Source organism: Eutrigla gurnardus (assembly GCF_963514095.1).
Source record: "Eutrigla gurnardus genome assembly, chromosome: 4".
In the NCBI taxonomy this organism is placed as follows: Eukaryota; Metazoa; Chordata; class Actinopteri; order Perciformes; family Triglidae; genus Eutrigla; species Eutrigla gurnardus.
Window position 1 is genome coordinate 30,495,816 of NC_139918.1, and position 25,959 is coordinate 30,521,774.

General features: G+C 44.1%; 2 protein-coding genes across 2 annotated transcripts in view; one reads left to right on the forward strand and one right to left on the reverse strand.

The window, feature by feature from the left end:
* Nucleotides 1–9: 9 nt before the first annotated feature.
* lrrc53 (leucine rich repeat containing 53) lies at nt 10–5,153 on the forward strand (the record flags this gene model as incomplete). The annotated part of the gene is made up of 9 exons (XM_084006935.1): nt 10–279; nt 1,801–1,888; nt 2,070–2,198; nt 2,313–2,411; nt 2,529–2,704; nt 3,218–3,381; nt 3,457–3,646; nt 3,746–3,938; nt 4,207–5,153. Coding segments are annotated over exons 2-9 (1,905 nt in total), but the record flags the coding sequence as incomplete, so codon positions are not given.
* A 3,708-nt stretch (nt 5,154–8,861) lies between these two features.
* tox (thymocyte selection-associated high mobility group box) overlaps nt 8,862–25,959 on the reverse strand; it is a 37,041-nt gene continuing 19,943 nt past the window's right edge. Inside the window, exons 3-10 of the mRNA XM_084007965.1 lie at nt 25,629–25,739; nt 21,363–21,623; nt 16,538–16,783; nt 14,624–14,860; nt 13,903–13,983; nt 12,719–13,237; nt 10,831–10,991; nt 8,862–10,305 (exon numbers count right to left, since the gene is read on the reverse strand). Of these exons, the coding sequence (XP_083864091.1) occupies nt 10,269–10,305; nt 10,831–10,991; nt 12,719–13,237; nt 13,903–13,983; nt 14,624–14,860; nt 16,538–16,783; nt 21,363–21,623; nt 25,629–25,739 (1,653 nt within the window). The 3' untranslated portion in view covers nt 8,862–10,268. The remainder of the gene's footprint in view (nt 10,306–10,830; nt 10,992–12,718; nt 13,238–13,902; nt 13,984–14,623; nt 14,861–16,537; nt 16,784–21,362; nt 21,624–25,628; nt 25,740–25,959) is intronic.

Sequence of the window (25,959 nt, forward strand, 5' to 3'; positions counted from 1 at the left end):
ATGGAAGTAATGAGAAAGGGTAAAGTTCAAGCAAGGAGTCACACAGGACAGGTGTGCTTCTCAGGTGACAGCCGGCTCTACTGAGCATGCTCCAGAGACGGCCAGGTAACTAAAGCTAGACACACACACAGCATCAGCCAGTACACCACAGAGCTCCCAGTTTAAGTCTCTCAACAGCAGGCAGGCCCACAGCGCTACAGATCATTCTTATGGATTAATATGTCATTGGAATGTACCATCTCATTCGCAGGGGTGGATCGTGTGGCTTCTGCTCAGCAGGTAAGCGGTTTGTGACAGTTTTTAAATTATCTCTCACTCTCATCAGTATTTCAGATGTTCAGAAACGTAAAAAAAAAAAAAAAAAAGCTCCTCACTAGTTTAATGCTCTTTGTTGTATAATCAGTTCATATTTTCACCATGTAGTCGAGGATATTTAAGTGATGCTGGGGATCAGACAACCAGTAGGCTGAGCAATGAAGCTGATTCCCAGGAAGGGCCTAAAAACAGAAAATAAAGGCATGATAGATTCTGTTTGAAGGAGCAATATGTAAGATTTAGTGCCATCTAGTGGTGAGGATGCAACCAACTGAAGTTTAGAATAGACCCTCAAGGAAACGTCAGGGGCAGGGTCATTGTTGCCATAGTAACATAAAAGGAAAAGCTAACTAGCTACCTAGCTAACACGGGTCGCCTTTTCCCAGGAATTTGGTCACCGATGCCCAGTTTGTGATGCTGCTGGGCTTCCATCAGTGTCATCATCGTGTTAACATTCAGTGATGGATAGTGATAACAGACATTTAAATAAATGAAGCTGTATGTCACTGTTGTGTGTCGGTTTGTAGCTCGGCTCAGTCTCAGAGTCTGTCAGCATTTAACACCATCATCCTCTGTTGTCTGTTATTATGGATTTTAGGGAAACATTAGCTTCCGTTGTGGAGTGACTCATGTTGATCAGAGGACGGCTCACTGCAGGAGAGTCCATTAGGAAGAGAGCTTCAGCAGAAACATGATAGGCCTCATTCTGTCCATCAGTCAGCGTCCTCTGGGGACAACCTCCAGCTTCCCTAATGACAGCACGCACACGCACACACACACACACACACACACACACACACACACACACACACACACACGTTCATTGCCAATGCATTATCTGTTTGTTTGCCTAGCGACTCAGAACAAACAGTGAACCCATACAACAGGTGAGTCATCAAGAGGTTCACAAACTTTGGTTCAAGGACACGGTGAGGCCTCTGCTGGGGCTCCTGAGGGCCAAATGACATCACAAATCCCACCAAATGTGAATGCGGATTTGTCATGTGAAGTTAGTGCATGCTAAGTCAAAGCAGAGATGCAAATTAACCTTAAACCTTAAATACGCGACACATTTCTTTTCACGCAAGTTGAAATATATCAACCCCGTGTCTAAATCATCTAAGCCCTGAGATCATCCTCCTAATGTTGCTGAATCCTTAATGGAGGAACCAAATGTTGCCTCCTGTGTCTGTGGTCCCCCTGAGCTCCACCATAGTAGCTTATATTAGTCCAGAGACCAGACCAGACCATGTGACTGTCTATGGTCCAAACAACAAGGTTGCTGCTGTATTTACATCTAGATGACCTTATTTGGAGTGTTGATGGAGCAGCTACAATGTTAGCATAATCTAGCGCCCATCAACCAGACTCCATTCAGAAAACAAGCATTTTAAAAGTTGTAAGTGGAGTTCACACTCACCTGTATGGAGCTGAAGACAGGTGCACTTCCACTGATGTAATGATGTGTTTTAACTGTCCAATCAGATCATGACAATGATGCAGCGGGTCGCAGCCCGATGGAAGAGATGCTTCCTCATCACCATGTTCCCTCTAGTGTAACACAACATGACCAGTGAGTACAACACACAACAGATCATATCATCTGTTAGACCAGCAAATGGGACAAATTATATCGTGGAACATGTCTGTGAATGTAACCTAGTAGTTTTAGTACACTTTAGACATTATGATTTTTTAATTTGCTGCCAATTTTTCATCCACTTTTCATTTTTCAATGATAAATTTGTCTGCAGGCGTTTTGCTGATGTTGCTACTGTCAGTCATCAGAGTCCGGCATGTGTCCTCTTTCCCATCATGCCCTGCTTCCTGTGTGGTTTGTTCTGAGGACGCCCTTATCTGTCACAGACTGGCTCACATTATTGGTAACACAATATGGTCCTTCTTTACCTTCACTTAAAAGAAAATCCAAGATGGCGATGGCCCAAACGCCTAAATTCCTAAAAGGACTGTACTGTGTGTTTTAACTGTGTGAGCAGACGCTCCAGGAACAACCCAGGCTCTGCTGCTAACAGAAGGCTCCATCTCCACAGTCCAGCCCGCCTCGCTGTCTGACCTCAGCAACGTTACAGTCATCGGTCAGTCAGCACCTTGTTATGTTCCTGCAACAAGCAACGAGGTAGCAGATGCAGCCACAAGGTGGGAAATCCAACACAGAGCGGCTTTCAAACTATGCATGTGTGTCCATCTTCCAGGTCTGAGTCACAACCACATCTCAGTGCTTGGTGAACAGTCCTTCCTAAACCTGCCGTTCCTCCACACTTTACTGCTGGACCACAACCTCCTGACCAGCCAGGCCCTACAGGGGGGAGCTCTGGCTAATCTAACCCGACTGGAGGTGCTCGCCCTGGGCCACAACCTCATCAGCATGGTGGGTTGACAGTTCTTAGCTGGTTGTTGTACTTTTGATTGGAAGTACCTGAGTGATACAGTAGATGAGAGATCATTCTATGGACTCTGATTGACCTCCTGCCCCTCCCTCCCAAAAAGCCCACTCTGTTGTGATTGATCAACTGCTACAGCGTGTTCAGATTTGTATATAAGAAGTGGACGTAGTCATCATGACTTCACCGGTTGGTTTGAGGGCTACATGTTCTGAAGTCTGTATTTTTGCAACCAGTGAAGGAAGTGACCATAGTAACTGCATTGGTTGGACAGTAGCGTGGTAGCTCCGCCATGGTAGTGACCTGTAAAATCACCAGGTAGCTTAGCCCCTGCTTTCTGGTCTGTTGGACTCTAAATGGACCATAATTTATGAAATGAACATCATGCTGGATTGAAGAAGACTTGAAACTAGAGATTGAGAAGAAAATCCATAGATACAGTGGGGTTGACTACTGATTAAAGCCTGTACCTTTTCCTCTGACATGATGTTTGTGTGCAGATCCAAGGAGGTTGGTTTAAAGGTAGCAAGGCCCTGCGCAGCCTGAAGCTGGAGGGTAACTTGCTTACCAGTCTGGACTCCGGTTCCTTCCCTCTAAATGACCTCAGAGGTCTGGAGAGTCTGGATCTGTCAGATAACCTGATAGATCATCTGCATAGAAACAGGTTAGCACATTTCTTTCTTTTGCTAGAGCATAGTTTACACTTCCGATATACAGTAAATCGGTTTTGTGTTCTTAGCTTCGGTGGGTTGGTGAGTCTGCAGACTCTGGATCTGTCCAGGAACCGTCTGGGCTCTGCTCCCGCTGAGGCTTTTTCCTACCTCAACTGGCTGACAAACCTCAACCTGGACCTGAACTCGTGGAACTGCTCCTGTCAGCTGCTGGAATTGGCTTCCTTCCTATCCGCCTTCATACAACAACCCGACAAGGTGCGACAGTCCTCCTTCAACCTGCACACATTAAAATACAAACAGAGCACAAACATATTTCATTTTCAGTATATTAATATGAATCAATACGTCCGTCAGACCCTCTATAATGGCCGTAGGATGGTGTGTGTGAGCGCTGACAACCCGGCGGTAACCACAGTGCTGGAGCTGACTGAGGCCAACTGTGTCCCGTCCAATCGGAACATCACAGTGCAGATAGAGGCGAGAGGCGGCGTGACACCTCAGCGCTACGCTCGAGATCTGGCCATCGCCGCAGTCATCTGCTTCATTGGTGAGAATGACAGACCAGTGATCGGGTTTGATTTGTTCACCTGGGCCACGAAGTAAATTAGATTCAAAACACTGAAAAATATATTATTTCATAGTAACAGGCCAGAAAACCAACAAACGTTGAACTGTTTACCAAATCAGCAGTAAACAAAGTTTACATTTAGAGTGTTTCAAAGGAAAATTAGGTAAGTAAAAAGTCTGAAGTCGTGCTTTGTTGTTTCTAAAGTAAAAAATGTAAAAAAATCCTACCTGTCTCTCTCTCGCTTCAGGTGGCGTTGGCTTGACCCTGCTGGTCGTCCTGATCTGCTATCAAGTGTCTCGGAGGAAGAAACTAAAAGAAAGTAAAAGACATCAAGAAGAAGAAGAAGAGGGAAGCAGCAGAGTGGTGAATCGCCACATCAATCACTTAGATGTTGACGAAAAGAGGAGGGAGCTCTGGCAAGCACATAGAGGCCAGCCTTGGGACAGGGAAGCCATGATGTCTGACCCAAGGACAGAGTTCAGGTGCCCGGACTGTTTCAACAGAGGACAGAGAGGGACGAACCCGATGAGGTGGACCAACAGGATGAACGGAGGGATGGAGGCGGAGGAGGAGAGACAGAAGAGGAGAACGAGGATGATGTTAGAGGAAGAGAGGAGGAGGTTTGAGACTCAGCAGGGGATTTTCAGCAGGGACGTCCCTAACAAGCTTCATCCTCGAGGCAACACCAACCCTTCCTCTCATCCATGGAAAGAAACCTTCGCTCAGAGACCAGAGAACCTGGCAGCTCACAGGACGACGGCCGAGAGCAACAGGACAGACGTGGAAGTGAAGAGCAGAGGACACGAGACGTTATACTGTGAGAGCTGCCACAGGACGTCCAGACCGCCGAGGAACCAAAGCGGCATGTTTGAGGACGTCCCTCGGAGTAGGAGTGTCAGCCACAACCAGTCGAGGAGAGAGACAAGAAATGTAACGTTCGACCTGGAAAATCTCAGAAGCAGTCGAAGCCAGGACCAGAGGGAGGAGGAAGGGAGGAGCTCCAGAGACAAAAGAGCAAAAAGACACAAAGCTAAAGTCCAATCGAGCCGCTCGCTGAAAGGTAAAATAAACGTGAACCCGCTACGAAAAGGCAAAGTCCACCCAAAGAGGAAAACTGAGCCGGGACACTCGGAGAAGAGCAGTTCAAAGAGGAGAATAAAAAATAACAGGCAGGAAGGAGAAGAGAAAGGAGAGAGGGAAGGAGAGGGGGAAGGAGAGGGGGAAGGAGAGGGGGAAGGAGAGAGGGAAGGAGAGAGGGGAAGAGAGGGGGAAGGAGAGAGGGAAGGAGAGAGGGAAATGAAGGGTAGCGGTGGGAAAATGAAGAAATCCACCAAGATGAAAGAATTGGCTGAGGATGGTGAGGAAAAGAAGGGAGACAGAGGAGGAGGACAGGAGAGCAAAACCCACAGAAAAGGTGGACAGGAAAGTACAGAAGGTGACGTAGGCGAGGACTCGCCCTCCAGACCTAGCGATAACGCCGCCCCTGCTGCCCAATCAGCCCTTGCTCTTCCCATTGGACAGGGACAGAATGTGCAGGGAGGTAATATTCAGCCTCAGGGAGCTGGAGTCCCCTCATCACCCTCTGCTACTGGCTGGAATCGCACTACCAACCTGTCCCTGCTTGGCTCGGCAGGCTCCCAACTGACTGGCAGCAGCCTCTCCCTTCAAGGAGGGAAGTTCTTGCTCAACACCGTTGGATCCACTACACTGTTCCCCAACAGTCCAGCTAATTCTGTTGCTCCTAGCATAGCAATCAGTGGGCCAAACACAGCTCCCAGCGGTGCTCCGGACAGCTTCAACAAGCAACCCGGGTCAGGCCTCATGTCTCCTGCTACCTCACTTCTAGCTAACGCCATGTATGCTAACCCTCTTCACACCTCCCAGCCTGCAGGAGCAGCCTCGAGTTTAGCAGCAAACCCAGCTGTTAATCCTGCACCTGTGCAGTCCCTCTTGCAGAGCAGGCCGCCGCCAGACAGCTCTCCTCTTGTAGCAAGGCCAGTCCCGGAACCAGGACTTCAGACCACGGGCGGGGTACATCAGAGCTTGGATGGGTTCTCTGGGGTGACCCACACCGGATCAGTGACCACCGTAGAGAATCTGTCAAACAGTCAGACGGAGGCTGGGCTTGGGCCTGGTGGGTCCACAGTCCACATGCCAGCTGGGGGTGGGGCTCCGACTGAAGGACTCACAGCAGATGCATCTGTATCAGGTGTCCCTGCACCCAGTCTGTCCACGCAGAGTGTGTCCTCCACGGGGGACGCTGCTGCGCTGCTGCAGCAGGAGTTCCTGTCAGAGGACGGAGGCGCTTCGCCGAGGAGGAAGCTGAGGCTGGTGCTTCCCGAGAAGACGTCCAGCCGACCGCCCACCGCACTGGAGAGGAAGATACGCTAGCTGCTCGCATCCAGTTCAATGGATGATTAAAGATGGCTAAATGAAGGTCAAAAGAGTCACTTCATCAGATAAAGATGAGACTAAAACGTTCTTTATGTACATTTATGTTGTCATTTTTGGGTGTTTCACAGATCTTTGCTGTCATTTTATTTTTATAATTTTAAACATGAGTAAAAAACAACAACCTTGGTGTAATTTTTAAGTTTCATAGTTGATTTAGTAGGGACTTTAAGTTCGTGTTCATACAGCTCATGGCTGCCGCTCGTCATAAGCCGGTTACCACGGATAACGCCAATCCGAACCACAGCATCATTGCGGAGTGTAACACACCAACCCTCCTGCTTCCACTTCAGGTGATCACTGTTAGCTCTGTCAGCACTGTTGTCGTTGTTTGCGCTGCTAGCTGCTAGCTTCCAGCTACCATGTGCTAGCTTCTAGCTACCAGCTGCTAGGTTCTAGATGCTAGCTACCAGCTGCTAGCTGCCAGCTCAGCTGTTTCCATGTTTAGAGCTGTATGGAGCTCTAAATCCCTCAATCACAGATCTGCTAAGATTTGCTAATTTTGTACCTTTGAGTACAATAAATTCAGTAGCGTGACAGTACTGCTGTACTAAACACCAGAACCTGAGACAGAACTAAAAACAGACAGTTCAGTGAGCATGAAGCGCTGAGATCTGTGCTGATCGAAGCAGGCTGCGGAGGCTTCGATGTGTCACCGCTGGATCGGGTTTCGTTTTTTTGGCACCTGGAAGGCTGTTTGCAGCGTGTCAGGTTTCGCTGGATGACCTCTAAATGATGCCTACAGGCAGTTTGGTTTACATTTACCAAACCTTTAGTGTCTGACCACCTTCACCTCTACTGCCCAGAACCACGAGTCTCTGTGATCCGGTACACCGGCCCACCTTTTCTGGTTTCAAGGTGCCATGTGGAGAACCTTAAACGAACTTCTTTGGGAGTCGTCAAATATAGACCCACAGAGATTCTGAAATATATGATGAAACATACGTTTACTGTACAAAACAGAAGAGCAAGCCTGTGACCCATTTTACTGCAAATAAAAAAGACTGCTAATTCGACCAACTGTGAAACATGTAGAAGAGTCAGAGAGGATGTTCACGATGAGAAACTGAATTTCATGCAGCCCTCGCTCTACCAGCAGGGGGCAGTGTGTACCCGCTGACAAACAGGGAGGCAGCCTGTTCCCTTTAATTCATGAGGGACAGAAGTGAAACAAAATGTGTTTTGATCTGCGTGAGCACATTATTTTACTAAATCACACTAGTTTATCCTCACATTCAAGTTCCACTGAGGAGGAACAGGGAGTCACATATGGAAGATTAGAGGTTTAATTACCGATAATGATGATCAACATAACAACAAATGCAGAGTTAAGACGATACGACTGATTGGTGCCACTAAACACCGAACAACACCTTGTACTGTCGGCCATAATGTGACGTCCTGCAGGCTCGAGTATGAAATGCAAATGTTGAATGCCAGAGAAGAAAATGCATGATTGGCTCCGACTCCCACACCCACTGCAGGCTGGTTTCTATCGACAGACAGAGATGATGGACTTGTGATTTACACACATGTCAAAACCAGAGAGTCCGCTCACATCCTGCACTCTTCATTGGCACCAGATGTAAATTAATTGATTACTGATCATTAGTGTCAATCTGACCAATAACCATCGAGATGAGGTAAGAAATACACTGCATCACACTGAATCCTGAAGGTGCTGTTTTTATTGCCTCAGTGAGGCTCTCAGCATGGCGACAGCTGAGCCGGTGGCTAGCAGCTAACGGTGCTTGTCCTTGTAAGTTGGGGGGGATCTGGAAAATGTCATTCCACCGTTTGGCCACAATGTCAAGTCGAAGACGGACACTCACTGTTACGTCCTAAAAATAATGGAATTCAAACATTCGTGCCGTTCACCATCTTGCTTTAGCATGTTAGCATGCTAACATTTGCTATTTACTACTGAACAGCTCTAGTATTGTTTCATCAACCAAAGTATTTGGGAAAAAGCAGCCTTTGGTTCTGATAAAGGCACTGGATGAAATGACAGATGATTGTTAGTTAATACAATTAATCCTGTACGTTCATATTTGCTACCAAATTGCAGTCAAGGATCACCAAAGTTTATCTCTACAGTCCATAAGTATAAATATAAATATTGGTTCAGTACAAAAACATAATCATTCCAACAGAGTTTCCGTCTGGACTGACCTGCCGACTCCACTGCGGTGAAATTATCATTAAAACTATTTTTGACAAGATCAGACCTGAGCAAACAGGAGGTTAAAAATACATATTTTCAGAGACTTCAAAGACATTTGTTTTGCAATTACGGCTCAGCTACTTTGCATAAATGCAAAGGCCACGATATGAAGTGTAACGTGTCGCAGCAGCAGTAAAGGTTTACGTTATTATGTGCCGTTAATTAGAGCCGCTGTCACAAGCTGTTCAGGAATAAACAAAGGACGAAGAGAGGCAGGTTTTTGGAGTAATGACTGCACATCAATGCAGCACCGACTTTATTCTCAAACACATTATTAGAATCTAAAAATAAGAAAATCTTCATGGTTGTTGTTGCCCAGAGTCCTTTCATCTGCCAAAAAAAACACATTAATACAAAGAGATACAGAGCAGAGAGAAAGAGAGAGATACGTCTCTCATCATCATTATTAACACTAAAACAAAAACTTGATTTGATTAAAAACAAAACATTAAAACACGGCCAACCCAGCAACAGTTATAGTTTCTTAAATAGCGTCTGTGCACAGAGAAATAGAGATGAGAAAAGAGACCATGCAACCAACCGACCACTCATTCAAATCAATATCATCATCAACAAACGCCGGGAGGAGCCGCCAGCATACAAACGGCTGTTTTTCTTTCTTTTCTTATTTTTTTTTTTTTACCAACAAAGAATTGTTTGACATTTTTTATTATTTCAAGGACTAAAATACATTGAGTTTCTACCCTGCAGATCTGAGCGTCACACAATGAAAGCTCTTTAACGGTGAAAAACGATTCACAGCCATTTCTCCGAGTGGCCGAATAAAGCCGTGTGATTCAGTTCAACTATACTGCATCACATCCAAGGCTTTCATAGAGTTAAAGAACCGTCGGAGGGGGGGGGGGGGGGTCTTGATTTCGGCTGAAGAAGGAAAACAGTTTGGTTTTAAATCGACAGCTCAAAATTTTATGTTACAGCAATTTACAGTTTCTCTTCAGAGCCTTTTGGAACCGATGGTAAACTCCATCTTTACAAAATGAGGATCTAAATATGGATGTTTTTTTAGGGCAAAAAGGAAAATAGATGGAAGGTCCCATTCTGAGGGAGGCTGGAGTATATACACCACATAATAGACATGATAATATGCAGCACAGGACCTGCCCATCTGTCAGCGCTTGCACAAACCATTTTAATTCAAAGTTTAACGGCAGAGGGGCCGATCACACCGAGACACGTCGCTGGAAACTTCGCTAGAAACGCATTGCCAAAAACATGGCGGAGCAACGTAAAGACTCGAGTTGAATCCATACGCTCCACAGGCTCATCAGCTGATTTGCCCGATGCGTTTTGCAGGCATTTTTGAAGCCTGTTGAAAACGTGTCTCGGTGTGATCGGACCATTAAATGGTCAGTAGGAATTAAACAGCCTGTAACTGAAATCATATCAGCTTACAGAAACTGGCCTGTTGTCCCTAAGAGGAGACATTGCTAGTTATTCACTGAAGTCTCTCATTATTCTTCTGCTCTGGCTTCAGCTTGAAGTGCTGAACTCGAGTTTGGTTCAAGTGTCGGCGGTGGAGTTGGACTCGCCGGATCACGCAGAGATGAGGCTGCAGGTTCCACGGTGCGGCAGTCGAAGGGCTCGTTGAGGTTTGGTGTCACGTTGTCCTGAGATTAGCTCAGATAGAGAGGTTTGTCTCTCTGCAGGCCGCTGCAGGGGGAGAGAAGCTAAGCGTGAGGACGACAAAACAGGAAGTGGTTTCCACGCCATGAGGCCAGAAGAGGCTTTTGCTTTGTTTGTTTTGATTATGTCACTTCAAGGACCAGTGTGCAGGATTCCAGGGGATTAATTGGCATCATTCATGAAGAATCACCTGGAACTGAGATGGTTTTTTCTTTTTGTTAGCTTGGAATGAGCCCTTTATATCTATATAAGGAGCAGGTCGTCTTCACAGAGTCCGCCATGTTTCTACAGAAGCCCAGGGCCGACAAACCAAACACTGGCCCTCACGTTTTTATAATTCATCATTTATGAGCAACAATCTGCAACAACACCGCTAGATGCAACTGAATTCTACATACTGGACCTTTAAGTGACGTTGTTTTTTTACAGAGACTCCAGAAACAACGTGTAGACCTGTTTAAAGGTTTTCTTTCTTACTGGTTTCAGAGGCTTTTATGCTCAAACACAAAAATCAAACTGATTTGTTATTGAAATCAAACGCTGATGTCCTACCCGTTGCCGTGGTAATCCGTACCCCAGTCCAGGGAGGGGTGGTGGTTGGGCGTGTGTCGGCCCAGCTGATGGTAGTCCACTGATGATGACATCACTGCTCCGCTGTTAAGCATACCTCCTCCTAACTGCTGGTACTCAGGCTGCAGGGAGGGGTGGTAGACCTGGAATAAATAAAAACAACAAAGTTAGTGAATAAAGTGTCTTATTATTAAATAACGCGATGACTCATCGTGTGTTCAGAGCGATTAAACAGCTCATCTCAACGAGTAAAAGGAAAGTGGTGAAGAGACGTGATGGCTGGTCGGACAGACCAAAGACTGTATGTGAGAAGTGGGCATCGTCATGGTGACGTCACCAGGTGGTTTTGGACTACGGCTTTTCGTCACCAACTTGGATTCTTTGCAACCAGTGAAGGAAGTGACCATATTTGGACTGTGGAGGAGCGACGGGTGGATCTGATGAATTTTTTTGTAGTTTTTAGTTGTGTGTACGTCGAACAGGAAGAGCTAACGGCTAATTCTGCATAATCAGAACTGACTTTTAGCTGATCGCCTTCATTTCAACCAGATTTTGTCGACTATATTTCCGACAGGCATCAGGTAATATTTCCGGCATTGATCATGTGGTTATTGTGCAGATTTGAACGGCGGCTCCTTTGCGTCCTCCTTCAGCACCGACTCGTCCTCAGACGGCCGACGGCGGGATTTCATGTCAAAACCAAAAACCTTCATTTGCTAAAACGCCTTCTGATCAACGTGAATGAATGCGGGTGAAGTGAAACGATGACAGACGTCAGTCACTTGTTCATCAGTGCTAATTACAGAGTTCGGAGCGTCGTGCTGATTTCATGTGTGCGAGCTGTGGACGAGCGAGGAGGAGATGAAAAGGTGAGAGGAGAGGAGGAAGGAGGCGAGAGAGAGAGAGAGAGGCTGAAAGGGAAGTTAATCTGAGTGTTGTGAGTGAAAGAGGAGAAAGAGGAGGACAGCAGGTGGTTGGGTTCTCCCCCCTCTCCTCCTCTACCTCACCTATTCATCCATTGTTGAGCAAATTCTTCTCCTTCACTCCTTCACAAAGACCCCATCTGCCTCTTTTGTCTCCCCTCTCTCTCTCCCTTCCCCCATCATCTCTCACAGAGGAAAATAAAAAGTTTAGAGCTCTGTCACTGTGTCCTCTATTTCCCTTCACTTTAACTTTGTTTTGTTTGCTCTTTCTCTTTTTATTTGTGAAAAATATGCAAAATGGAGGAGAGAGAAAGGGGGATTATGGGAGTGTAGTATTTAAACAAACAGGGAAATAATCCACAGTATTATATACTAGGATGGTGTACTCTATGGGACTTTTATATCTTAAGTTTGCTATTGAAATGATGAAAATCAACCTCTGACTGTTCACCCGTCTGTCTTTTAGTCCGTTGGAGAGGAGGAAGGAGGAAGTAGGAGTAAGGAGTGAGTGAAAGTTACATGTAATTATTAAAGTGTACTGATGTCAACTTTGTTTTATATATATGCTCAACATTATTATTGTTATTATTTAGAAGTATAACTGAGCATACTAAAATGCAACGCATTTGGGATGCTATGTTATGAGAATGTGACTTTGTGGGACGTAACATTAAGGAAATCCAAAATAAAATACATTTAGAACACAAAACATCCGAACTGGACGGATATAAAGCTGTGAAATGTGGCGGCAAAGCTCCCTGGAGTCAATGGAGGAAGGAAACTCTTGTTAAGTCAATTTGAGGTTGTTTTTTTTTGCATTTGAAAGCAAGATTAACCAAAACAGAATAATAAAATGTTCTTCTTGCCCTGCCTGAAAACCTTTTGATCGATGTATCTTCTTGTGTAAATATCATAATGGTTTTATGTACATTCAGTTTGCGACTGACCTGCGGGATGCCAGGCGAGTGCGCCATTCCCAGTGAGTGTCCGCTGAGCTGCTGCTGGTGTTGCTGGTGCTGCTGGTGTGGACTGTGCAGCCCCCCCAGGTGTGCCTGGCTGTGGAGGGGAGGGCTGACCTGGAGAGGAGGGGTGGACGCCATGCTGCCAAGGGACAGAGATCCCTGGTGGGGGACGCTGGGCCGCGGCACGGTCCCTCTGGAGGACAGAGCCTGGAGCTGGGGGTGCATCTGGGTGTGGGGAGGGGGCAGGTGAGGGCTGAGGCCGGGGCTGGAGGCGTGGGAAGGGTGCGATGGGTGTGGGTACGGCATGTACATGCTCGGGTGCTGATGGGAAGGGAGAGAGTGAGGGTGGGCCAGTGAGCTGGAGGAATGGTGCTGGCCTGGGTGTCCTGGGTGTCCTGGGTGTCCTGGGTAGACGGAAGGTTTGGGTGTAAACATTGAGGTAGAGGAGGAGGAGTTTGCAGAGGAAGAGTGGGGCGGCTTCATTTCAGATGGATCGTTGTAACTCTGGAAAACAAGAAGAAAACAGAAAATCAGTTTGCAGGTTTCAGATGGAGCCATTTAGAGCTTTAAAAGGGAACGTTTGGATGGTTTCCAGTCTGGTTGTATGATGTTCTTCTCCGTGGTCGGTGTACTACTCCAGTAGATGGATGAGAACAACAGGAGGTCCAGCACCGGAGCAAAGAAATGTACTGTTCATCAGCTTAAATGGACGCTATATTTAGAATTAAATGGGTACATATACCACTTCACCTAGCTGTCAGACGGCTCTTTACTGACGGGGAACTAAAGCCGTTATCGATGCTTTCGTCAAAGCCACCAGACTTTGTATTGATCAGGAATTGGTCTGCCGCTGCTCAATCGATCGGTTAGTTAGTTTGTGTCACTGTGTGAATTAACTAATTAAAACAAACTCTTCCTCGCTGCCGAGGCGTCAAATAGTGCAGCGTTGTTAGTGGCTTGCTGGCGTCCGTCCCAGCGCTCATTAAGCTTGTGTATGTGACGAGCTTAAACTGATATTGTTTTAGGCGTCTAAAATCATCCACAGCAGCACATCCGATTCTCCACACTCCCTCTACTGCAGGTAAGATAATTACATCATACAACCCCAATTAAAAACACCCAAACTACCCCTTTAAGGCGCGTTTAAGTTGAAGTAACCTGTGTCGTACCTGTGAGACCAGACTGGCTCTGTAGGCAGCCAGTTGTTTCAGATACTCCTTCTTCGCCGTCTCCGTCCTCTTCTTGTACTCCTGAAACACACAAATCAATTTAATTAGCGGTGCGTCGTTAGCAAAGCAACCGTTTTTATTCAGGTGAGAGATCTTCAGAGAACTGCAGCTGCGGAGAAGCAACAACGTGCTGCATTAAATCATCCCGGTAACGTAACACGCACTCAGGCAGAACCATCACAGGGCTCACACTTATCTGATAACACTTAACCGCAGTAATGAAATCCCAGGGTGCATCGCTGCAGCTCTTCTCCGAATCTGAACTTTTAAAAGATTCAGTTCACCTGCCAGTGATGATTGGTAGCCTCAGTGATGATGTCAGAGCTCACGTTTCCCTGCAGAACGCTTGATTCCCATCACAAAGACAGTGTAGACTGTACTTCTACCGCTTCGGGAGGACACTAATGTGCTGATGTGTAGCAAGTATAACACAAAATACAGCTAGAAAATAGAATTTTGGTCCTAACTGCAACATTGTATTTGTATCGGACACATTGACCCAGTTTGATGAATATTCAAAATATCACTAAATCTTCTAAAGTTATTGCTATGGGCAACATGAACATTTTACAATGATTGAACCTTAATTAACCTTATTTTTTTTAACTTAAAGTAAGACAAGCAATAACCGTGACATGCTAAATGAAGATGGAGGAGCTACCTGCTTCTGTTCCTCTCCCAGGCCGTCCCACATGGAGGCCACGATCTTGGATACCTCCCCGAAGGTGGCGTTGGGGTTCTGGGCCTTGATGTTGGCTTGGGTGTCCCTGAAGAACAAGGCATAGGCAGACACCGGCTTCACTGGCTCATTAGGGTCCTTTCGCTTCTTCTTCTTTGGTGTTTTGGGCTTCTTGGCGATATCCACCGCTGCTGGCCTCTTCTCTGCTCCACTGGTCAGCTGAGACGAGAAGAAGAACACAGTTTAGTTTCTGGAGCAAAAATATATGAAAAGAGTCAAACAGTCAAATATTTGCTTTCACTGAGTACTGCTTAGACATATTCAGAATCAAATATCATTTCAGTGCAGTTACATGTATGTCATTTATTCATTACATTAAAGGGAGTGAGAAAGGGGAACGTAATTAATCATTTCAGAGGATGTTTTCTCTCCATGTAATTTGGCACAAATTAAACAATAAACAACTGCTAAAAACTCTAATTAAACAACATTATCCACATTTCCCACTAAAATATGCACCAAATAACATCGTTTTTAACAGGAAAGTTTCAATAAATGAACAGTAAATTATATGAATGGAAAGAGTTACCAATAATATGTATTTTCAACTTTAAGTCCTGCTGCCTTTGATTTACTACAACAAGATATCAACATCCCTGATGACTGAGACAAGCACATCCTCCTGATTTACACGTCTATGTGCATCAGTCACAGTGATAATGTGTCTAATGAATTCTGTATCACCGTATGCAGCTACAGCGGTTTAATTCACCTCCACCACCCACTCATGCTGTACAGCCATGTGATACACGCTGAACTATCGGAGCTTAAAGAAGTCAGTTTGCCAAAGTGGAGTCCTCGTATAAAAGACATCCTGCATTTCTTGACCTTTTACAGCACGACTGCCAGATTTCACTGCTGAAGAAACAAAATGGCTACTCTTTGCCAGCTGTGAAGATGAAGACGGAGACACGAATGAGAGCATCTACAGCTGCCCACCAACAGCAACACTGTCTTCAATGTGCACCACGAGACCTCACTGGATTTAATTATACCTCCATCGTTACAGCAAGAGCTTTGAAAAAACATATTTTGTGGAAACAAGAAATCAGAAGAGGAACGAGTGTTTGTATCCTGTTTCTGTATCCAACACACTTTTTCTCCATTCAATTCCATTTATTGGGTCTTTCTTTGGGTCGGGAAAAAACTTGAAAAACATTTACTCTCCTGGCAAAAAAAAAGAAAGTTTTAGAGTTTGCTCATACCAAAGAAGAGTACCAAACAAAGTAGAGCAGGTTTTTTTGGTGAATGTTTATGGCATTATTTTTTCAGTTGGACTTTTCAGAGCGTGCACAACAAATGTTGATTCATAAAGAATAATGTGGGATCACAGCATTAGATGAGTGATTAAATGAGTGAATGTGTTAAAGGTATTATTATGGTTATTAAAAGCTAGCAGGAGTATAAGTGAAATATATACAATGAGAATACTACACGTTGTGTAACTCCACAAAGGCAGCCGTTGTTTAGATATGTAGGAGTATATTGTAAAGTTGTTTGTTTTCTCTGCCCTTTTCTATCCCAACGTTGTCATTCTCTGTACAAAAGCAGCCAGAACGACAAAGTTGGTTGTTGTTATTCAGCAGCACAGCGATGCTTTCATTTCCTAAGAATACCATCGGTAGGTTTTGGTGCAGAGAGCTCGTTTCAGTGTGAGACACCAAACGGTGAGCCAGATGATTTCCATCTAGTTGATATGCAGAGAGAGAATGGGTCTATTATGACACATGAAATTATAATAACTATCCACCGTCGACACACACACACACATAAACACACACACCGACTCTGACTCATAGAAACAGGAGTTACAGTGTCTGTGTGTTGTTTTTTTACCCTGATTCCATCATCGTTCTCATCCTCGTGCGCCGAGCTGGAGGGCGACGGTGTGGCGGATTTACTTCCAGGAGGTGAAGGAGAATTATGGGTAATAGAGTTCCCGCTCAGCCCCAGCTGGGATTGGTTGATGGTGGACAGTTGACTCTGCTGGCTCATTCCTGATTGGTTCCTGGGTCCGAGCGCAGCTTCGATTGGCTGCTGGCTGCTGGCGAAGCGGGAATCAGAGTTCACCATCTGCTGCATCTGTGCAAAGATGACGATTGATAAAACAGTTAGTAAGTGAAGGAAAATATCAGGTTTCATTTGGAGTTTGACGACTTCTTCCTTTAATGGGGTTTCACCACCTTCAGATAAAAAGCTAATTAGTGGCATTATTTTTTTTTATTTATGATAAAACAAGTTGCACAGACATTTAACTTCATATCAGATGAGATGCAAAGTTACTAAATAAACCTTCTTGGCTGACTTTAAAGCTAAAACATGTGCCTTTTTGTCTTACGTTGCTTTGAAAAAGCATCCAGCTGAGGTGACCGACACCTGAAAACAACTCGAGCAGAGCCGATAGACCATTTTGGAGTGCACGCCATGTTAACGTTGCACATTGTGGTGGAAGAAAAGCAGTGCAGGAAGACAAGCAGAGAAAGACAGGAAGAGGAAGACAGGAAGAGGAAGACGGGAAGAGGAAGACAGGCGGGATGAGTGACAGACATACGAACGAAGACATCTGAAGACACTGAAACCGGAAAACACAGGGACTAAATACACAAGAAACTATTGAGACAACCAGACACAGGTGGGCAGACATGAGGGTGGGCTGGAAACTGGTTGGAGGACACACTGAATTTATTATTTTTTTATTTAATTTTGTTTGAGTTTTTATGATCATCCTATTTAAGATTATTTGATTGTTTTTACAATAAAAAGTGAGTTGATAAAAATTCTTATGTGTAACAAAATACAAATATTTGCTTCTATATGTAAAGTGATACCAGTATGTATAAGATAGTTGAGCTGATTTTGATGATTTATTGTAATATCAGGTTTGTATCTCGGATTCGGAAACAGTATCTGAGCGTACTGTGTTCACGTATCAGACCTAGCTGGGCTCTGAATGAGGGTCTACCTCTGTTTCACAGCTTCTGCACTGTGTGCTGCGGTCCAGGATTCACCAATAATGAAATCTGATAGTAACCGTGGCAACGGGAAATACAGGTCAGAGAGAAGATGGGATCAGAAGTCATTTAACATTAATTCCTGCTCGTGCGTAAATACATCAATAGTGATATTAAAGTGCGTTTGCTTCACCCTGCAGAAGACGCAACATCGCTTCATCTGGAGACAATACGGCGTCCACAGGTGCACGACTTTATTTCCTCAATAATTTGTCAGAAAGTTGATGTACTGCAGGATATAAAGTGACCAGACGGTTTTACGGTCACACCTGTGTCTTTCAAAACAAACGTCTGCAGGCGTGACAGCGAGGGAAACCTTGAATAAACACAAAATGGAATAAAATGTCAACGTGCCTGAATCAATCTATACAAGCAAATAAAGTAAAGGGCATCGTACATGAATGTTTTATTTTAATGTCACATCAAAATGCATGTTAATATAAACAGCCATATTTCTGTTCAAAGTAGTTTTGGGAGGATTTGATGTGTGACCCTCCCACGTGTACAGCAGTTCAGTCTGAACCTGATTTCTCAGGAAAACAAAAGCTAAACAAACCGAAAAAGATTGCCAACACCTTCAGCAGGGGAACTTTGACACCTACCATCACTAATGTGAAGATGGGACTCGGATGATGATTTGTGTGTATGGAGTTTCCTCTTAGTAAGCATCGAATAACAGCGGATGTGGTCTGGCGTGCCCCTCTTGGGAACACATCGCCTGAACCTGTGAACGCCGCTGTGGTATTTAGATGGAACAGCAAGTGACATTTGTCTGATGCGGGAAGAGGTTTCAGATTGACGCACGCCGCTGGTAGAAATGCTGATAAATAATAGCTGCGGAGTAGTATTAGTTAACAGTCAAAAATATCCCTTTGTCTTTTCCCCAGAGAGCTTTTACTCTGTCACACTTACTTTGCGGCTCGCCTCATGAACACGAACGGGAATCGTTTAAAGACTCGAGGATGTTGAGCCATCGACGATGCAGCGTTGAATAATGAAAATAAGATTAAAAACTCTTCCTTTTTTTCCCCCTTTTTACGCGATCAAACTGGCAGGGTGATGATGTCAGATTATGAACAGTGAATATGTTTACTCGTCAAAAATTAAAACGCACTAAAGGAAATTGCGTATTAAGACGTTTAAAGAACGGAAACGTTGCGGTTTTCAACAGCGTCTGTTGACAGAAGGCCACAAGGTCCCACAGCAACACCTCAAACAAACAAGAACGCAATTTAAAAACCCTTCTGGAACCAATAGCATTACCAATGGAAAATAATACATAATATAAATAAAAATCAGATTTTCCTTTGGGGGGAGTCATTTCTGACAGTGGCTGAAGGGAATAACAGAGGGGGCGCCCCTGATGAAGAGCGATGACTCGTGTTACGAGAAGGAAAAGGCTTTGGCCATCTTCTCATCTTCACACAGGTGTGGTTGATGACAGGATCTCAATATGAAACGTACCGCGGTAAAATACGAAACTGATTTTTTTTGTATTTCACAGATTTGTTTGCCCAATATTCATGAATTTGAAGATGAAATTTCCGGTTTTTGTTTTTATGTCTTTCCACAGGAATTATGCTGATCGTGATCATGACGCTGATGTGGTTGCTGTCAGATGAAGTATTTACGAGAAAGCTAACGATTTCTTTTTTTACCACAATATATTTATTGTCATTTTCTTATCACTCATTCATCCATCGTGCATCGATATCAAACACAATTTGTATCCCCCTACATTACTTACAATTTACTTTCAGGGGAATTTGATCAACAAACTCTTTTCACTTAAATGTTGACAAATAATGTCATGTAATGTATTCGTACTTGAAATTTCTATCACTAAATGTCTTATTTCCATAGGGTTCTTAGTTCTTCTGTTTTTCAGTCCACAAAACCTCTTGTGAAATGACTACAGGTTGAATTAAATCTGTGTTGCATCAGGACCTGACAGACAAAAAAGACTTTGCTTAGTGTAATTAAATGTAAACATCACGAGGCTCAAACAAAACCACCATGTGAAAAGAAGAAAATTAAGTTCTCAGAGTTAATCATTTTTCGACGTTAACCTTCATTCAGACAGCAGCTGAGAAATAAAAAAAAGAGCAGTCTCGATATTAACTGCAACTGAGTGGTGTTGCCTCTTCCTGGAATAATACGCACACACATTGACTTGAATCCCCCCCCCCCACCCCCCACCCCACCCGATTAGGCTGAGCCAGGCGCCGTTGCTAGGCAACCATCATTCATGGGCTGGCAGTAAATGAATGTTAGTATGAGAACATAAAAGCGAGGTAGAGAGAGAGAGAGAAAAGGAAGGACAGAGATGGAAAATGAGACTTCAGGCCACTAAAAATATCCACCTCCACCGTTACACAGTTAACACACAGGTTAGCCACAATCAGAGGATTTCATTCAAAGTTATTAAAAGAAAATCCATGTCATGTCATAGTCTTAATCAGCCACACACACTTTATATTACAGCAGGTGGATGTAATATAAAGATGGAGACGACAGACAGACAGATTGAACAATAAGGAGTGGGAGGTGAGAAGTTTCATTCTTAACGGGAGACATATTTATTAAACCGGCACACATGTGACCGCTGCTGAACACCCAGTTTCTATGACAGTTGAAGTGACTGCAAGTCTGCGAAGGTGAAGCTTTCATTTCTTTACTGCGTGACACAGTCAGCCACATCTGAATGTCAGGGCCTAAAAGCCAGATTCTCACTTTCCTGTGAAATGAAGACTTGAAATATGAGGGAAATGTCACGGCGACCAGCTGATTCAAAATAACATCGCTCCAGGCAACGGCCTAAACGGCACACGGTTAAAACTGAATAACACCAGAAAATAAAGTGGAAATTAAAATACATCAGCTGACTGTCAGCATCAAAGGTGATCGTTCACAATCAAATATGGATTTGAGTACGAGGCAAAAAGCCATGTCACGATCATCCTGCCAATATAATGGCGATTACCCCGATCATCAAAATATGCTTAAAACTATTAATGGCAGTAAAAAATGCTGATATCACCTTTTTACATTGTGAAATATACCTCTTATTGTGTCAGATAGTTTTTTAGTGGAAAACAATCAAATAATCTTAAATAAGATCATCATAAATGAAGTCACCTACATAAATATAGGATAAATACATTTTAAAAAAGACTGTATATTTTTGTAAGGTGTATTTTTTTTTAAATCAGTCTCTATTTTTCACTTCTCTTCCATGATGGTGAGCTAGACAGCTTTTTCAAGTCACTTGTGACACTATCCTGATAATGAAAATTCACCACAATCAACTTATTGTTTTGGGTTGGGGCTTTTTTAAGTGGCAAGTTTGCTTGTACTTCACTTGGATGTTTGACCTTCCTTGAGCAGAATGATGTATGTGAATACTTACACAAGAATGATTTAAACACTTAAAACCTCCAGTGTTTATATAGTTGTGTAAAGTTTGTTGAGGAGCATAGCTCTCTTTTATTTCAGTATTAATCTAATCAGAAAGCACTATTGTAAACATCTGAAAGGCCTTTAAACTAAAGGTGACATTTTCTAATATCAGGTTTATAAAACCAACTTCCAAATTTCACTGCAAACTGTCGCACCTCGCTCCATGTGTGTGATTATTTGTGAACACTCACCACAGACAGTGTACTGGTCATTGGACCGCCGTCCGGGCTGAAGGTGCCGCCATCTTGGCCACCAGGAATGCGAGGCAGATCCATGCCCTGCAGCTGGTAGGTGTGATGTGGAGCTGAGCTGGAGGAGTGGTCCAGATGGTGGTACGGTCCAGAGCGGGAATCGTGGGGGAGATGGGGGGGCAGCATGTGGTCTGGCAGGGTGGGAGGAGTGATGGGCGGGATGTTGAAGTCCTCGTCGCCCAAACCACCCACTCCATACGACTAAGGAGAAGCAGAGACAAAGAAACGATTGAAGAAAATAACATTTTTGCGATTAATTAAACACTAAAAGTTAACACTTAATGTGTTCACACCAAACATCCTCGCATAAGCTTGACCGCTGGATCATTTGTGATTATTCATCACAATGTTCAGAGAGGAGGCGGGGCTTCCCTCCATGTAGAAACCAACCAGGTTTCCTCCATCATGGCTGAGATAAACACGTTTGCTGCTTTGTACAGGTTGTGAAGTACCAGATACACCAGGAAACCAAACGGCGTCCTGTCTGGGTTCATGACATCATCCAGAGTTTATCTCTAGTTCTAACCAGATCAAAAGGATGCTGAAATAACTCCATAATGATGGTGATCAGTAAAAAGTCTGAACTCATGCCTTGTTTACTAGATGCATGCTAGGCTAAGCTAACGTTTGCAGCTGCTCCATCAACACTCAAGAGTGGGACAGATACACAACAAGTGTGGAAGCAAACGCACAAAAACCACAACTATAAAGACTCTCTGTTTTAATCTTATTAAAGTACCACTCTAACTCTTCACTGAATATGGTGATGAAGTTTGGTGGACGGCTAATGTTGCCTTCAGCAGACTTGGAGAAAATCAATAAGAATTACATACACGACAAATAGAGACCAAAGTGTCAGGAAACATTAGCGTCAGAGATAATAGATGGAAGAGATCACCATCAACCCAGAAAGCTGGATCCAGTGTGAACTACATTCGTCCTCAGCCAGAGCTCCTGTCACAAGACTAATTATCACTAATGATAGTCTGATTCTTAAAAAAGTACAGAACAACACAGTCGTTTATATGTGCGAGCAGCATTTTGCCTGAGAGAATGCACAGCGTTTAAAAACATATCAAAAAGAAGAACAAACGTGTGCGATAATGAATCACTATGAGATGCAAAGACAAACTGAGGGAAATGGAGTGAGAGAATCATCCATGAGGAGAGTGAGAGACACTGGGTGAAAAGGAGAGAGAGAGAGAGAGAGAGAGAGAGAGAGGCAGCACTCTAATACTAATCTGACAGAGGAGATCTTTTATAGAGACTGACAGCCTTTTCTGCTTGGCCGGCCACACCAGTCTCTCCCTCCGCGACTCTCTTGCTCCTCATCTCTCACCATCCTTCTCCTTCCACCCTCTTCTGCCCTCTCGCTCCTCTACGCTCATCCTCCATTTCTCTTTCATCTCTCTCACTCTTTTGTCCCTCCGTCTCAGACCCGATGTGCGGCATCGAGTTACGAGTTGTGTGACCTGCCAGCCGGGCGATGAGTTAGTAGGTCGAGTTATGCGATGTGTGGCGCTCGCTGTGTAATTAACGGCCGTGGTAAACCGCGATTTTGAGTTTTGCCCGCTTTAAAAATAAAATGTAGGAATAACAAGACTGGTTATCTATAGGTTATAGGTGTATAAATTAATTTATGTCTATATCGATATGGCCGATACCTATTATTACTAATCTAGGAGACCAATCACGATATTTGTCTGCAGTAAAAAAAAAAAAAAAAAAGGGTCAAAAGGTGTCCAAATCTGGCGCGCAGGTGGAGGAGTGGTTAGAGCGTACATACACAGCCGACCCCGGTTCGAATCCCGGCCGGAGGTCCTTTGCTGCATGTCAAACCCCCTCTCTCTCCTATGTTTCCGATCCATCCACTGCTAATAAAAGGCGTCTGTGCCTCAAAGAATCTTAAAAAAAAAGGTGTCCAAATCTAGAATAGTACAAACTCTTAACACAAAACTTTGTTGAAATTGCTTAAAGCATTTGTTTAATAAACAGAACTTTTCAAAATGACTATCTATCTATCTATCTATCTATCTATCTATCTATCTATCTATCTATCTATCTATCTATCTATCTATCATAATTATTGTTATTTTGCCCCAGTTACCCCCATGTGTTCGACCATGTTCTCCTACTACACATGTATCCAACATCATAGTTACTACTCGATGTTCACCAAGTCCTGACAATCCAACTAGTCCACCCGTCCGTCTCTCAGAACTCTGCATAAATTACTGTTCGTCTGTTGTCTGTCTGCCTCTCTCTCTCTCTCTCTACTCCCTCGTCTACTCTCTCCATCATTTCTTCAACTTCTGAATAAATTACTCCTCCTCATCCATTCATGTCAGTACAATAGCCCGTTCCCTGAGCTCCAGCAGCTCCTACAGAGACTAATGTAGTCAGGATTAAGTCCTTTCACAGATTGTTGTGTTCACGTTACACACTCGCTCACGACTCAGTGTTCACGATGGTTTCACACAATATTGAAAAACACATGTGTCAGTTGGAGATGACTAATGTGTGACTACCAACGTCGGTTTCTAAATGTCTCTCGGAGGAGATGATAATTCATATCTAATAGTCGTTGAATAAGATCAGAACTGTCTGAAATGTAAATGTTTTACTGTGATTATTTTAGGAATCTTGCATTTTTGGGCCTATTTATGTACATGATGCATGTCAATCTCTTAATACTAACTTGTAATGGGGATAGCTTCTGAGCACCCCTTTAGAAAACCTCTAATTTTACTGCAGCAGGGTCTGACAGTCTGGCCCACTCAGTCCTGGTTCTGGTTCACCCATGCCTCCCTTCCGTGGCACAGTGGGTCCAGTAATACTATCAGTAACTTGGTGGCTGCTCCCAAAAGTAGCGAGGAGGAGCTGCTGCTGGGGGCTATGCAGGTCCAAGTTGGTCGCAAAGTCAGATCTAGGCCTGTGTGTGGTGGGCTGGAGGCCATGCTGGAGTCATAAAACGTTTCGTCTGATGTCGCAGCATTAAGAATAACAGAAAATCATCAGCCAACCTTCTCGCTGACAGTCTCATTAAAGTAACTCTAAATAGATTGTAAATGCTGATTAATCTAAGAGACCGGCAGAAATGAATTTTTCAAAGAAGTTTTGAAGGCCACATACAAACACGCTCACTTAGAAGGTACAGTAGGTGTTTGATGAATGCCTGATTGACATCTTTCTCTTTTCATTTTCACCACTGTTCTCTCCATCAAATAAAAACGTCTGATCGACGATGTGTGTGTGAGAAAGACAAAGATAAAGAGAGGCAGGCAGCATGTTTTTATGTACAAAAGTGATAATGGGGAAATTTATTTGCAAGTGTGGCTCTGTTTTAAAGGAGACATATTTGCATGTGATGCCTCGTACCAGAAAATGCATTTATATGAGAGCCGAGTATGAATGTGTCTGGGTGATATAATGATCAAGCAGCACATATTTCATGTGAATGATTTGTGTTTGAGTTTTCTCTGCTCATACTTGGTAAAATGTGCACAACACGAAGCACACAAGAATACTACCTTTTGTAAAAGCTTACAAACCTTTTTAGATCTCCTTGTAATGGTCATGTGACTGACTTGTAAAGCCGAAGTTATAATTTCTGCATCCGTGCGATGTACATTTGGTCATCAGACGGTGTATCTGCAGGTGCACGGCCAATCTGTAGCTACTCCTTTAGCGTAGAAATCTACTGCAGGTATGTGGAAGGCGTCGTCCAAGTGGACACTATAACCTGGACTACTATTTGTCCTGCATGCAACCGTTTGGCAGGGAAGCCAAGTCTTTGCTCACTCACAAACTCGTTTGCAGACTACACAGCGGGCTAGAGATTATACACGTATTATACACGTCGGCCTGCCACACCTACAGAAAAGGCGAGCAAAACCCATCCACAAATACAGGGCCCTATTTAAATGATCGATGACATGTGGTCTAAGCTACATAACTCAAGGGCATTTAGGGCGCATAATCTAGGCATGGGACAATTGAATTGAAAAACTGAATTGAGAGAATATGGTCGGAAGCGTAATATTTTAATATAAAAAACAGTTTGTGAAATCTATTCTTTGTGTGTGTGTGTGTGTGTGTGTGTGTGTGTGTGTGTGTGTGTGTGTGTGTGTGTGTGTGTGTGTGTGTGTGTGTGTGTGTGTGTGTGTGTGTGTGTGTGTGTGTGTGTGTGTGTGCGCGCGCGCTTACCCAAGGCATGCGGTGTGTGTCGGCCATGTGAGTGTCCCTCCTCCAGTGCTGCGCGGGTTGGTTGGGCGGCGTCACCTTGCTGAGAGGGTGAGGGGGCTGCGGCACGCGAAACTGTGGGAAGAATAACAAAAGACAAGATAAGGGTCAAATAGACGCAGAGGCCGGGAAAAGGTCAGAGGTCAAATGAAAAGGTCACGAGGAGGAGCAAGGACAAAGAGAGAGAAAGAAAGACAGTCTACGTAATCCCCGGTTCTCTCTCTCTCTCTCTCTCTCTCTCACACACACACACACACACACACACACACACAGGTCTAAATATGATATTTTATCT